Source organism: Parus major, chromosome 7, assembly GCF_001522545.3.
Source record: "Parus major isolate Abel chromosome 7, Parus_major1.1, whole genome shotgun sequence".
Lineage (NCBI taxonomy): Eukaryota > Metazoa > Chordata > Aves > Passeriformes > Paridae > Parus > Parus major.
In genome coordinates this window covers 4,524,947-4,539,703 of record NC_031776.1, presented here as the reverse complement: position 1 = coordinate 4,539,703, position 14,757 = coordinate 4,524,947, and the positions used below count along the sequence as shown (strand labels likewise).

The 14,757-nt window shown below is 42.4% G+C and overlaps 1 protein-coding gene across 39 annotated transcripts in view; it reads left to right on the top strand.

Moving 5' to 3' along the window:
* Positions 1 to 14,507, top strand: part of MAP2 (microtubule associated protein 2) — a 173,211-nt gene extending 158,704 nt beyond the window's left edge. For 23 of the 39 annotated variants that reach the window (XM_015635034.1, XM_015635047.1, XM_015635046.1 and 20 more), the window contains 4 exons: positions 10,909 to 11,001; positions 12,445 to 12,526; positions 13,025 to 13,137; positions 13,741 to 14,507. In XM_015635034.1, the coding sequence (XP_015490520.1) occupies positions 10,909 to 11,001; positions 12,445 to 12,526; positions 13,025 to 13,137; positions 13,741 to 13,956 (504 nt within the window). In that variant the 3' untranslated portion in view covers positions 13,957 to 14,507. The remainder of the gene's footprint in view (positions 1 to 10,908; positions 11,002 to 12,444; positions 12,527 to 13,024; positions 13,138 to 13,740) is intronic. The other 16 variants (XM_033516007.1, XM_033516006.1, XM_033516005.1 and 13 more) reach the window with 1 other exon arrangement.
* The last annotated feature ends 250 nt before the right edge of the window (positions 14,508 to 14,757 follow it).

The following is a 14,757-nucleotide window of genomic DNA, read 5'->3' as shown; positions in this document are numbered from 1 at the left end:
GTGAATTTCATATTGATTCTAGACAGAGCCCTGTGGCAAAAACACCAAGAGCCTCCAGCTCCCTTTTATTTCCTGAGTTACAGCAACAGCAGTGTGAGTGCTTTATGAAAGGTTCATTTCTCAGCTGCCTCCAGGGGCAGGACATCAGGGTGAATAACATGCTCCCCATTTGGCTGTCCTGAAAACAGGACATTGCAGTAATCTGGCTTGTACAGTGTTTCCAGATCAGAAACTTATATATGTGTGTGTATTAGTATTGGACTTGATTGTGGAACTTAGAGGACAATGAAGTTTGAAGCCTAATGCCGTGTCAGAAAGAAATAATAAATTGGATTAAAACTTATCATTGCAGCCCTGTGCCTGCTGTAGGTCTTCCAGAGAAAAAGAACAAGCTCATGTTTTAAACAGTAAGATACCTCTAAGGTGTTGATCCTGTTTTCATGGTAAATTAACACATTCAGTACTTTCCAGGATTGGGACAGTAACCAGTTACTCATAAAGTCAAGAAGGTAATGCCTTACCAGAGCTACTTCTGCCTTTATTTTGACAGGTGTGATTATTTTGCATGGGAGCTCCACTTTGTTTGATATGTTGTGTACAGATGGTCATGGTGTGCAGGAACCCCAGCAACACAAATTCAGACTGTGCTTCTGGGTTAGCATTCCTCACACAGGCCCAGCTCTTGGACTCAGGGCCCAAAACCAGCACCATGGTACCCTGTCCTCCTCCTCCTCTCTGTTACTCTCTCTGGACTGTAACAATTATACAAGAACCAGGGGGCCACAGCAAATTGTATTTCTTGGTAGACACCATGCCTGAAGAGCTAAATTTCCTTAGCAGCTCTAAAAAACTGCTCAGAGTCCTTGCTGAGCAGTGAAGAATGGCACAGCGTGGCACAGGATGGCATTTCACTGCTGTGGGCATTACAAGGGAAATCTGCTGGGTGAACAAAACATCACTGAAGCTAAAGCATTTCTTAGTTCCAGTGCTATGTAGCCACTGAGCTGTGGATTGGGCAAAGAGAAGCTCACTAAATTTTTCCTGTATGTCTCCTTTATGCCATAGTTGCTCAGTCTAGACATGAGGTTTTAGGATAATTCTTTTCCAGTTTCTACAGTTGAGTTTTATAGGGTCTGTGAGAGCAACACATGAAAGCTAATTTAATTTCCTTGTGTCTGCTCAGTTCTTTTAATGTCTGGTAGCAATATTACCCTGGCTGAAATGAGCTGTTATCTGCTATTTGCATTTAGTGATGATACATGAAACAAACAGAAAACTTCTTTATAACCTGGAAGTGCTGATAGCAATAACCACAGGAAAAACAAGCAGAGAAAAACCCAGCATATATCTTGGCAAGTTAAGTCCATAAACATAACATGCAAATCACTGGAGGAACACAGATAGGCAGCCCAAAAGTGTCATTTGGAGACAGGCTATCCTTTTACCAGTGGTATATTTGAACCTGGCACAAAGTCTTGTCTTTACTTGGAGCTGTTCTAGAGAAAGCTGTGCTCTGAAACTGCCAGAGGCTGGGGTACAAAACTGAAGAAGCTCTTGGGGATGTTTGAATGCTAAATAAATCAAGAAGTGTAGTGCTTCAGCCTGGAATTTTATCAAAAGCTCATCAGACAGATTTTCCTTCAGCTCTGACTTGCCAGCCACAGGAACAAAGAAAAGGGGAGAAATCATTCCACCTGATGGGGGGTTGTGTGAGTGTGGTGTGTGAAGAGAATGCTAACTCTGCACTGCATTCAGCTAGGAATAGGTGGCTTTAAACTTTTTTTAATTGGTATTCTGCAGTGGGAAGAAATGATGGCTTCTCTGCTCTGTGATGCAGCCAGTAGGTGATTGTCTGGTTTTCTCTTTATGGTACAGTATGGTGAAATGTGTCATTACTGGCAAAGCTCAGAGGTGACTTGCTTATGGGTATGTCTGCTGGGCTTCAGATAGATTTTCACACTGCATCAGCTGTGGAGGAAATGCTGTGCTTTCAAATGTAGCCCATTTGCATCTGTTATTTCTCAGACAGCCCAAGGGAAGCATGGGGAGCCAGGAGAGGATGTTGGAAATCTGTTTCAGATGCCAAGGCTCATTTTTTGTTGTGTTTTTTTTTTTTGGTTCGGGTTTTTGGTCTTGCTTTTGAAATTCTGTCTATGATTGTGTTTGGTGCCATATCAGAGTACAGAAGTGCACCAATTGAGTCTTTTCATTCCTGGCAAGGCAGAGTATTTATAATACATCATGGGCCAGCAACCAAGGATAAAGCAAGGATAAACCTAACCTAGATTTCTCTTAATTTTCTCTTAAAATGTATACCTAAAATCTCAGCCATGGGCAAGAACTTCAGTGGATATGAAGCAGCAGAGCTTCATCAAAGTGAATGGAGCTGCACAGACAAGAATTACATGCATAAGCTTTAAAATACCACTAATTATAGTGACAGCCAGGCACATTGTAAGAAGTAAGATGACACATAGAAAAATGAAATATCTAAGCCATGCCTAAGAATGAAATGTTCCTTGAAGGTTTTTAGGATGATTAAGGAAGAACTTCACACAAAGTGCAATTAGTAATGAGTCAGCAAGTTTGAACAAATCGATGACACCACTATTCAGTGTATGTTTTCCAAAAACCACAGAAATGCAAGGAGAATAGGGGCATGAGCATTAGATGATAAAATAGACTGGCACTGGGAAGACATTTCAGAGGTGGGCAGAGGAGTAGGCTTGAATGGATATTTTTGTTAGCTTCAAAATCAGTTTGAATTTATGCCAGATTGGTTGGTTTTGCCTTGCCTTCTTTTATATATTCTCTGTGTGTTCTTTACACATAAATTTGTAGCTCTGTAGCCTGTCATTGTATTTGTAGCCCATCTCCAGTACTTTTCCTGACCTTATCTGATAAGCAGAAAGACAAAACACATTCCAAAGGTTTCAAGCTGGGGGTCTGAGGCTCCTATTCCATCTTGGTTCTTCCTGGGAACCAAGGTTGAGACCAGCCCTTTGAGACATATTTGTATAAACAGAGTTGAGTCCCTGTCTAGAGGAGGGGGAATTCAAAAAAGAGTGGAGCTGGGGGGATTACCTCTCCAACTATGCTTCTAACTGGGGATTCTTATCAGACATGTTAATTTGCAAAACCTATAGAAAATGTATGCACATTATGCTGTGTATCTTTGGCATTTTCCACCTGGCAAAGTGTACACCTAAGGATCCTTGTAAAGGTCACCTTTTATCACCTAACTGTGTCTGGCTCATGATTTTAGGACCAGTGAAAAGACATCAGGATGGCAGGAATTTCTCAGTTAAGTTCCCATTGAGGTGGCATCTTATAATTCCTCCTCCTGCTGTTTCACATGTCTTTGCACCACTTCATGAACACTGGGAAGCAATTGTTTCCACACTGCTGGCTGCACTCACTGGAATAAGTTTGTGTGTTTGTCAGCTCAACAATTCAAAGCTGTAAAATAAAGTAATCCCTGTCAGTCTGGTTTTGCTTTCTTTGTGCATCCCAAATTTGGGGATTTGCAAGACATTTGAAGGGATTTGTTCTGCACTGAAAATTAGAAATTAATTCAGCACTTATTAATTACAGATCTACAAATGTGAAGAGAAATTAGGACTTTCAGGTACACCTTCAAAACTCTGTCAGAGATCAAACCTGTAATTTTTAAGTTTATGAAATTTGGTTGAAAATTGCAGATTGGACAGAAATAATGACATCTTGCAGCTCCTGTATTCAGACTGCACTTGTTTGAAGGAAGGCTTGCTTGAGTACAGTCTGTACAGTTAAGCCTTGAATTATTCTGGATAAAAAGCTAGATGTTCTTCCTGACTCACATTTTAGAAAAATTAAGCAATCACTGCCAGCCTCCAGCAAGTTTCAGAAGGGCTTTTTTGGGGAAAGGTGTTTGGTTGCTAGAAATGAGCAGGGAATTAGGACTTCCTCTCTGGTGATGACAGAGTAACATCTCTGCTGTATCTAACCCATCTGTAAAATGTGCACCCTGCCTGTGAGACAAACTGTGAACCACAATCAGGAGGCTCCCAAGCAGTCTCATGGTCTCTAGCCACTCACACAACTTCTACTCACTGCAGTAGCCATATGTCTCCATTTTTTGGATGCAGCAGTGCCCTGATTTCTGCTGCTCAGATGTTCAGTCTAGGGCTGAAGTATGATGCAGTATCTTTCCACCAACTACAGTTGGCAGCTTCAGCAACCAGTTCCAGCTCTTAGCTGATTAATGTCAGAAGAGTCAAATCCCAGCTGTGATGGTACCATGCCTTGTTCTCTTGTTAAAAAATATGGGGAGAAGCTGTATTCTTTTTTCCTGGAGTAGATTGAAATTACCAAGGTGTAAATTCCTGTGGAAGTCTGAGTTATCCCAGCAGCAAGCTCAGCAAAGGAGGTGTTTCCAGATGAGCTCTAACTTTCAGTCTAAATATTGAGGAAAAAAAAAATGAGAAAGGTTGCTGCTTTGGGAAAAATGTTCAGGGAATATGTAATCTGGATCAGAACTGTTGCATCATATAATAGTGTTCCATTTTGTGTGGAAAGCTTAGAAAAAGTTTGATTTGCTAGACAGGAAAGAAAATACTAGAAACTTTGAGTTTTATATTGGAAATTTGGTTTTGAACAATAAAGAAATGCTAAGGGATGTGTCTGATGAATGTTGGAAAAGCCAGCTTGCATGAAGAGATGACTGCAAGATATTTTTGAACTTGAACTGAACAACCTAAATGTCTCCATTATGCTAAAGACATTCCAGATGTACTGACTCAAAACTCTTCTCAAAGATACAGGAACAGATTTGGGAACTGATACATGATGCTCAACACTTGAGATTTGAAGCTAAGAGTACTCTTACCATGAGTAGGAACTGTTGTATCTAAAATTTAAGTATTGGACTCTGAATTTTAGCAAAATCTGTTTGGTGGTTGTCAGGGTTTTGTTGTTGTTGAAGGCAGTACTAAACCAAGGATTTTGTATTTTAGGTGAATTAATTGCACTCCCAGGATTTTTTTTTATTTGGTGTGAATCCCAAATACTTTTTTACCATTATTTTTTTCAGCTCCCCAGCTTTAGTGAGAAGTGTGATTGCAGAATATGCTACAGTTCATGGGACAGAGATCTTGCACTTCCTTGAACTCTCTGTTAAATCCAGCTGTTGTGTATTGACTAGAAACTCTTTGGCATGGAAAATGGTCACTTCACTTTGTACTTCTAGCAAAATTATTCAGACCCTCTCAGTATTTGTCCATAGGTCTTTCCTCCCCTTATTGGTAGGGACATTCCTCGTTCAGCATGGCCATCTTATTAATTACTTTAGTACAGTGTTGGCAGGTATAAAGAAGCTTGTAAATCAGCCACTCTGGTCCTGTGCAAGGATTCAAGGCTTGGCTGATCACAATATTATCTGCTCAGTGCCTGCCTCTCAATATGTTCTTAAAAGTCAGAAGTTACTGTACCTTGCTCAGCCTTTACCAAGAGCAGGGTGAGAATGGTACATTATTTTGCCTATGTCCAGCACAGCCTTTTATTTTGAATATCACTAGCTTCTGGGCTGGCAGCCTTGCTGGTGTGTGTAACCACAAGGGCTGAACATTATCACAAGCCCTGTCTGTAGGTGTGGAAAATCTGAGGCACAGTCTTTCTCTTCAAGGATTTTACTAGGCCAAATAAATACCCTCCATCTCCCTTTCCTCTCCCTGTAGCCTCTGCCAGGAGCATGAAGACTAATATCATCTGTCCTTGGCAGCAGATGAATTTGGAAGCACTTTGAACTGTCTCTTGATTTTAATCAGTTTTTAACCTTAACCTTACTTCCTGTGCAAGACCAATTCTTGTCTCACTTAAATACCAGTGTTAACCTGGAGATCAAACACTGAAATAATGTCTAGTCCTGGGATATAGCTTAGTCAAATTGCTGTGGTAAATAAAAGGATCCTTTCCTTTTTGATAAGCTATTAGGAGTCTGGAGTTTCCCAGTGTCACATCACCACAGCATGTTCAAACAGCAAGTACAGCCAAGCTAGAGTATTTTTAAATTCTTTAGGGAATGTTTGTGGCAAAGCTTCTCAGAGGCCCTAATTGCAAGGCAAGGAAGAACACAAGCTATCATCTCCTTGGAAAAAAATATTCAGAGCCTGTAATTTCATCAGCATCACAATTTTTGCTCTTCAAATATGTGTTTCAATGTATACCAGTGTAGTATGCCATAGAAGGGAAGGTGTTTATGGACTCTTTGCCCAGATGTTGATAAGTTTGGGGCTTTTCCTCTTCTTGGGAAAAGCAGCTAAACTGAATTATTCTAGGCAGCAATGGTTATAATTCTTTATCTAGCATAAGCAGCTTTTGGACATTGGTATTTTCTTTAGCAGTGAACTAAACTGGTAAACACATCTGAATTAAATTCTCTTAGGCATTTCTCTGCCTGCCTCTGAGTGTTTCTACAAATTTCTGCTCATCACAAACACAATGGTGTAGTACTGGCAGAGGAGGACCTGCAAACTGTTGTACCTGGAGTCTTTGAAATCCAGCTCATATTCTGCTTAACAGGAAGACTGGAAGATTCACAAGTATTGTATCTCAAAGCCTGTCTTCTTCTTGTGCCAGCAGGCTTATCCCAAAACTATTCCCTGTGCTCTAGTGTAGATGTTTCCCTTGGACCACAGCCTCCAGCTGTTCTGACTGCCAGCCAGGCCACTGAAGGAGTAGGAAGGGAGCTAGTTAACTCTGATGAGTGCAGAGCAATATATGCCTCATCTAAATCAACTCTGAGAAAAATACCTCCAGCACTTGTTTTCCTTGCAGGCTGTGCATGAATGCTCCACCTTGCCCTGAGCTCTCTCAGGTAGCATTCAAACTGCACAGGTGGGTGTTGGAGTCCCCCTCACTGGGGACCCTCTGGAGGCAGTGGGAGCCACTGGGGCCATGGTGTTGCATGTTGGCACACAATCTGCCTTGGGCTTCAGTCCTGGACCATTGCTGAGGAGGCATCAGAACACAGTGAGGGAAGACCTGTCAGACTTCCAGGGCTTCAGACAGAAGCCAGTTTTCTTTTGGGCAATATGGTTTTGTAGAATAAACATTGCATTGTCTGTAAGGCTTTAATTTTCCACTGTGGTTTAATTGCACGTAATTATGATAAGTGCTGAGAAACCTCAGCTTTGTCTTAATCCAAATCCTGACTTCCAGGCCCTTTCCAGCATCCCTGGGCAAACCAGCATCACATCACAATAGAAAGTACCCACTTCATACTGGCAAGTGAGAGCAAGGGTTTCAAGGGACTCTTTCATGACATTATCTTGTTGGGATTTCTGGAGAGTGTGAATTGAAGGTAGTCCAGTTACTGCCACAGACTTTCATTTTGCCACAGATAAAATATTCCTTTTCCTGAATGAGAGCATGAGCAGGCTTGATCTTTCATTTAACTTTCAGCACAATGGAAGTGCATATGTACGTGTCCTTACCACACCTCCACCCACACACAAGATGTACATACACATTTGGAGCACAGAGAACCTTCCTGGTGAGTCATGGTGTTTGTGCTACCTCTGGTGCAGGCAGCTGCATCATCTAATTACTTTCATCAAGTGCCACCATAAAAGTTTACCATTTTCTTGTAGCTGTGCTCCCTCACATGGCAGTTCCAGAGCCTCCCTGCTCCCATAGTTAAAGATTTCTCTCCAGATGCCAACTTCAAATGATTCACAATCACTTTACATTCTTTGTTTGCAAGCCAAAGTTTCTCTTTAGCCTAAATGGTTCCTGTCCCTTTCTGGTAAGCTGATTACAGTCTGATTCCTCAAATAAAACTGCTCCTGCAGTCACACTGGCTGGCTGGCAATCTCAGCCTTTCTCAACTCCTTTGGAACTTGTTGGCCAGTTTCAGCCAGTGCTGGTGAGGGAGCAGTGGTGAGAAATACGGGCGATCCTTCCCCACCGAGCGATGGTTATTGACAGAGTATGAGATAGAGACTCAGCACAACACCATCAGTGGTGGGTGAGGCACTGAACTCAGCCCTCCTCCACTTCTTCACTTAGTTATAGAGGGTGGTTATGATTGAAATATGCGCAGGGATACAGATATACCCCAGGAAAGGGAGAAACAGATCATCAGGGAAAAACCTGAGTGAGTTTAGTTGCTCCCTGTGCCAGATGACCAGCAGAATGCATTCCTGTCACTCAGCTCTCTCCAGCCCTCAGCACAGGACACAAATGATGCACAGGTCTCCTGCTGGCCCTGCTACACAGGGACACATTTCACCCAGTGAGACAGACAGCATAATTGAGATGATTGATTCTTTATATATCTGCTAGACAGGTCCATGGGCCATGAGACTCATGAACTGTCAGACTTCTGAGTGCAAATCAACCTTTAGGCACTTGATCAAAGGCAGTCTCTCAACTTTTCACCTTGCTCTGGCTCCATTTTAAACTGCAGGCCCCCAGTGCACAGTGCAGAGATCTTGCCATGACCCGTAAGTCAGCATTTTCAGAGCAAATGCATCCCTGTGGCCATAGCTCAGAAGTGCTGCTGATCCATCACTGGACGTGATGTGCTCACAACGTGCCAGGAAGGCTTTCTGTTTTGCCCAGTTGTGTCTGGCTGAAAGCTCTCAGGGAACCAGATCTGAATACACATCTGATGTGTGTTTCTGTAACTGATGTGACATGTGTCTGATATAGTACCGGGGTACAATTTTAAACAAACATTATATTGAGAGAAAGCACAAGCATAAAATTCCAAAGGCATTTGCTTTCATGTTTCAGCATACATTGGTTTACTTGGACAGATAAGTAGATGGGAGGGGGAAAGACAGAAATCAGTTTGACTATTGAAGATACCCTTTTGAAGGTTAGTTGTGTGGGGTTTGCTGGTGCTGTCATCATCATTGCTGCTGAGCATGCCATCACACCAGATCTTTATCAGTTAAAGCAAGGTTTTTGCTTTAAACTAAAAAGTTTAAATAAAAAGAAAATTAATTAATTAAACCATTCTAATGGTTTGTTTTAGTTGTTATATGTAACAAGAAGGATCCATGAAAGACCTTGCTATGAAGAACTTCTTCATACTAGCTGCAAAGAGTGACCCTCTGAACATTTCCTCTGAGAGTTTACTGGGTTTAAGTTAGGGTGTACTCCAGGTGCTCAGTACCAGAGGATTCAAGTCACTAAATATGCTGTTACCCCCTCTGCAGGTAAAGGCTGCAAAACCTGATGGCCCTGTAAGAGGCCAAATAGTCTTTTCCTAGTCTGGAGAGGTGAGACACAGAGGGAGTGATTTGTCTCAGATTTATCAAGGAACCTGGGGCAGTTTGGGGACCTGGAGCCAGGAAGCAGAACCTTCACAGGGTTCTTCGTCCTCCTACTGACTGCTTCAGCTGTTTTGGTGCTGCTTTGTGCTCCTGAAGTGGTGAGAGGCTGCAGTAAGGAACCCAGTGTGCATTTCCCTCTGTCTTACCTCAATATTGATTAATCACTGTAGATTTACCTACAACAGTAGCCAACAGGGCTGTGCTGAGTACTCTGTCAGTGAAGATTCTGTAGGTGCCATTTAGCAAAATGCATAGATAGTAACCCAAATTCTCTGCCTTTCTGTCCAGGAAAGAGAGTAAATTCCTATTGTATATTAATACATAAAAATAAAATCCAATGTAACACTTGATTAAAGACTTCATATTTAACCCAGAGAAAGAATTTGCTGCTTGGGTGGCACTCTGATGCAAAGAATGCAGGTGCAGCCTTGGAAAGAAACACATTCTCACACTTCTCTGTTACTGATGAGCACAATCCCCTGCTCTTGCTCAGAAATAAATCTGAAAATGGTGAAAATGGTGTGCATCCAGTTGTTCCTGCCCACTTGTAATTGCCATCCAGCTGCACATCATTCCCTGGGAGTGCAATTATTGATGGATCTGAATTCTGCAAAGTAGAGGAACTGCTTTGTCATGGGGGTCAAGCACAGGACAGTGTGGCCTGCCCTTGACAGAGTTTGCCTCCAGGCACTGTCTTATGCCTGCAGTGCATCTGTGGCTAGGTAAAATATTCAAAATGTGGACTCTGGCATGTGTAAGGGAGGCTTGCATCATTGAGGGAAAAGCAAAAACCTTATCTTGTTGTGTGAAGAGACTAAAAGCACAGGGAAAAGAAGCACAGTGCTGCTTGCACTAAAAAGTAATTGTGCCCAAATCTGGCACACCAGATTTCTGGACAGCACCAGAAATCAAAAAGCTTTGATTCCAGCTCTAGGTTTCCAGATGCTGTTGTTTTCTGCCCTGTAGTAGATGACAGTAAAAGGAGAGAGAGCAGTAAAGAACCCTGACTACAGTTTAAGTAATTTTGTTGCTCCCCTTTCACAGGACTCTGAGGACTTTTTCATGTGTGTAGCTGCTGTTACTGCTGTGTGGCAGAGGGTGGGTTGAAACACCTCAGGATTTCAACCTGTGCCTGTGCTGGCTGAATCTGGGATTTCTGCATCAAAGGCTGGAGTGCTGAGATGTGGGAAGGGGAGGGTTCCCATCTTCTTGTGCCAGTTCAGCAGAAATACTGAACATCACTCAGTAGACCCTAGGACAGGCTGTCCAAAGACTAGGTCCAGTCCAGGCAAGCATGGAGTTCTTTAAATTTCTCAGGGAAAATCCACCTCTCCTACCTCCCACTATTGAACTTTCCCCTTTGTTTTTCACCACCACTTGGTGAGGCAGAAAAAGAGCAGTGTAATATATTTACAGATGCTGTTAACACACTAAGCACTGAGATTGAGAGGATTCATTTTCTCACATTTTAATACAAGTGTCAGAAGAAGGAGTCACTGTAGGAGGCAAATTACCCTGGTTTCCTTGTCCTGCATCCCCAACTGAGTGTGTGTATGGTATATAGTAAGTTACCTCCAATTCCTTTTAGGTTAGGATTTTAAACAAGAAGATCGATTTTAGCGATATTCAGTCCCGGTGTGGTTCCAGAGATAACATCAAACATTCTGCAGGGGGAGGAAATGTAAGTAGTATGGACACCCTGTGAACAGGCACTTCCACTGTGGTGATGCATCTCACACAAGCCAGAACTCTCTGTTTCCCTTCCTCTGAGCACTGCTTTCCTTCTCGCTGCTGTTTCACACCTGAGTTTGGTCTGGTAGTCGAGCGAGCCCTGTGTGTGCAGTGCTGGCCTCCTGAGCTTTTCCCCACAGAGCACAACCTATTTTCAGAACTTGGACAGAGAAAGGAAATGATAAAAGATGGGTTATCTCTAAATGCCCAGGGGAAGGTGCAGTGTGAGCCAAAGTGGTTCTGTGCTTTTCTTTCATGGGAGCAGCCCAAGAAATTTCCAGAAAGAGACTGCAGCCTCCCTGTTGGGCATTTTCTATTCACCAGTCCTTCCTCAGCTAACCTTTCAGTTATGTGCATTCAGCAGGGGGGAAGAAGAAAAATGAAACAGAAGGACAGAGAAGGCTCTGAGAAGAGGGTGTGATCAGCCAGCATGCTGAGTGCTGATGTCACAGCATTTTTCCTGTACAAGAAGCTGAGGTGGCTACAGGTGTTCTGATGGAAATGATCACCCCTGAGATGGGAAGAGGTGATGGTGTGGGCATGCCTGATCAAGGCAGGTTCAGTACAGCTGCCAGGGCTGGTGTAGATCACTGGTGGTGTGGTGAGTGAGCCAGGGGCATTGCAGTTACCCTGGAGCTCCTGCCTGGCCTGCAGGGCTGTGACTTCTCGAGGCCTGCCAGCTCAGTGCCTATGGCTGTGGGCCTTATCTTGGAGCTGTTTGGGAATGCAAGCAAGATGAGACTGTCCCTCTGTGGTTCTTCCCAGGCTGGGCTCAGCACAGCCATGGCAAGGTGGCTGGCAGCAGGGCAGGGAGCAGCAGGAGGAGGGAGGGTGCCTGAGCTGCTGCTCTCCAGTGAGCACTGAGCCAGCTGGCTGAACCTCAGCCTGCTCAGGTACAGCTGCAGGAGGCACATGTGTAGATTACTCAGACTCTCCATAGTGGATTGACAGGAAATGCATACCACATTTAGAGGCAGAAAAATACCAAACAGATGGTAGAGAAAAAAAACCAGTCACCAAAATACCCTAGTTGCCAGGATGCATAGTCAAGACAGAAGCAAATGGGATGAGTCCTGCTGTGTGCAGGGCTTTGGAGGAACCACTCTGAAAGGAGGAGGCTCAGAAACATTTTAGAAAGAACCCACAAGCTGATATCCTTTATCCTTCTCTTCATTTTGCTAATAGGAAAGCCTAACCCAGCTCTATCACCTCCCTAGGTGGGAAGTTTCCTCCTTTGTGGTGTGGTCTGTTTTCTACCAACCATTTCTCCTTTTCCAGTGGTTTGTAGAAGCCTCTCACTCTTTCTCTGCAGGGCTTGGCTTTTTATTTTATTTTATTTTTTAATTTTATTATCTTCATTCCTGTCATTTGAGTATGTGTGCACTTTTGACAGGTACAAATTGTAACCAAGAAGATCGACTTGAGTCATGTGACTTCCAAGTGTGGCTCGCTCAAGAATATCCACCACAAGCCAGGTACTGCAGGAATTTCTGGGTTGTGGGACAAAGCAAGGACCTAATACTGTTATTTGAACTCAAAATCATGGATGATACATCTCTTTTACAGCCGAAGAGAAAAATAAATACTCTTTAGTAATAAAAATGCATTAAACTACTTCACTAAATACATAAAGACATAATGGTATGAGACCAGCTAGTTTAGAGAGGTGATAAAAAAATAATGCCAAAAGATGGTGCTCTGGCATAAGATTGAAATGCAGGCTGAAGGCAGTGAAATACTTCAGCATGTGCTTAAATCCCATGAAAACCAGTAGGGCTGCAGCACCTGCTTACTGCTTAAATATATGTTGAAGATTTTATATTTTACTGAACATGCAGCACATTGTTCTGTGCTTCTCCAAAACTATTAGATCTCAACTAAAAGGGAAGTAATGTGAGTGCACTCAGGCTTCAGGTCACACTTTCTCCTGCACCATTTCAATTTCTTTATCTGTGTTTCTTTTTCCTCTGTAGGAGGTGGGCGTGTGAAAATTGAGAGTGTGAAACTGGATTTCAAAGAGAAAGCTCAGGCTAAAGTTGGCTCACTGGAAAATGCCCACCATGTACCTGGTGGTGGTAATGTCAAGGTAAAGAAACAGCTGTCAGAAAAGGCTCCCACTGTGTCCCAGTGAAATTATTTAGAGCTGTAATGAATTGAGTAGGAAACATCTGGCTGTCCTCTTTCAAGCACACTCATATACCAATTTGTTCCCTTTGAAATTTGGAATGACCCATCTTGCATCCTCATCTAAGCTGAGAGTGAAATGTCATGCAGTTTGTGCACTGTCTTTTCCCCTAAACTGTTTGAGACTGTTGGACAGCACAGGTATGATCTGAGATGAGGACTCCATTGTCAAACAGGAGGAAAACATCCTGAAAGTAAGATCACTCCCACAAACATTTGAAAATACAGGTTTTGAAAAAGAAAATCATAGCACCTATATAGTGCTTATGAAATCTGTACATCTAGGAACAATAGTACTTCTCTTTAAAGCACCCATCAGAGGCAATAATGGTAGGAGAATGTAACATAGTGAAAACAAGGGGAAAAAATGTCCAATTTCAATTTTCTAAGGAGCGAAGAAGCTTCAGTCCTTCTAATAGTTTTTAAAAGTAATCAAAATGACTCCCAAACGATGATCTATATTCAGTGAATATATAATGTGTGAAATTCTCTTTTCCTGGAGCAGATTGACAGCCAAAAGCTGAACTTCAGAGAGCACGCCAAGGCCCGTGTTGATCACGGGGCTGAGATCATCACGCAGTCACCGGGCAGGTCCAGCATGGCCTCGCCGCGCAGACTCAGCAACGTCTCCTCCTCTGGAAGCATCAACCTGCTTGAATCTCCCCAGCTTGCTACCCTTGCTGAAGATGTCACAGCAGCCCTTGCCAAGCAGGGGTTATGAATTTGCTCATTTTGCGTTGTATGAGGTAATAATATTTAGGCATGAGCTCTTTGCAGGAATGGGCTCAGAGCAGGTGTTACGTTCATTCTTTACCATGTCTAAAACTAAGTTACATCCCAAGACTTGTAGTTACCATATAGTTTAAAAAAAAAAAAAAAACAGAAAAAAAAATAATAAAAATTCCATAGATGCAGAAATTGGCCTGACCTCCATTTACAACAGGAAGACACTGGCTTTATATGGGTATACAGCAGTATGTTACATTGGACAATTATTGTTGCTCTGCTCTGTCTTGCATGGAGTACTGTAGTATGATAAATTGCATTTTTACCTTTCATGTGCCTGAAGGCCATCCACCTCTTTCTGAAGAGCCTTGTTAATACCCCAAGTTGCTCATTTCACAGTTCTTTTGATAGATGGGGAAATAAAAAAGTTGCCCATTGTAAGTTATTACAGGTTAAATTAATAGTCTGCTTACCAGAAGGAAGGGCATATAGGGAAATTCAACTTTAATAAAAAAAAAAATAAAAATGTTACTTTGTATAAATAAGTAGAACAAAAGTTGAATTAAGTTATTAACATTTTTTGAACCTGGTTAATTATGTCAGTGTATAGCTGAAAAGCCAATAATTATTTAACTAATAACTAAAAACACTAGCTGAAAACATTTGACTTGTGCTTTGGGAAGTGACATAAAAAAGCTGCTGAAAGCAAGCACTCATACCCCAACAGACTTGTGTCTTACTAGAAAAGTTGGTTAAGCAGCTAGATTTGTGTGCATACCTCCAGTTTCACATTCTC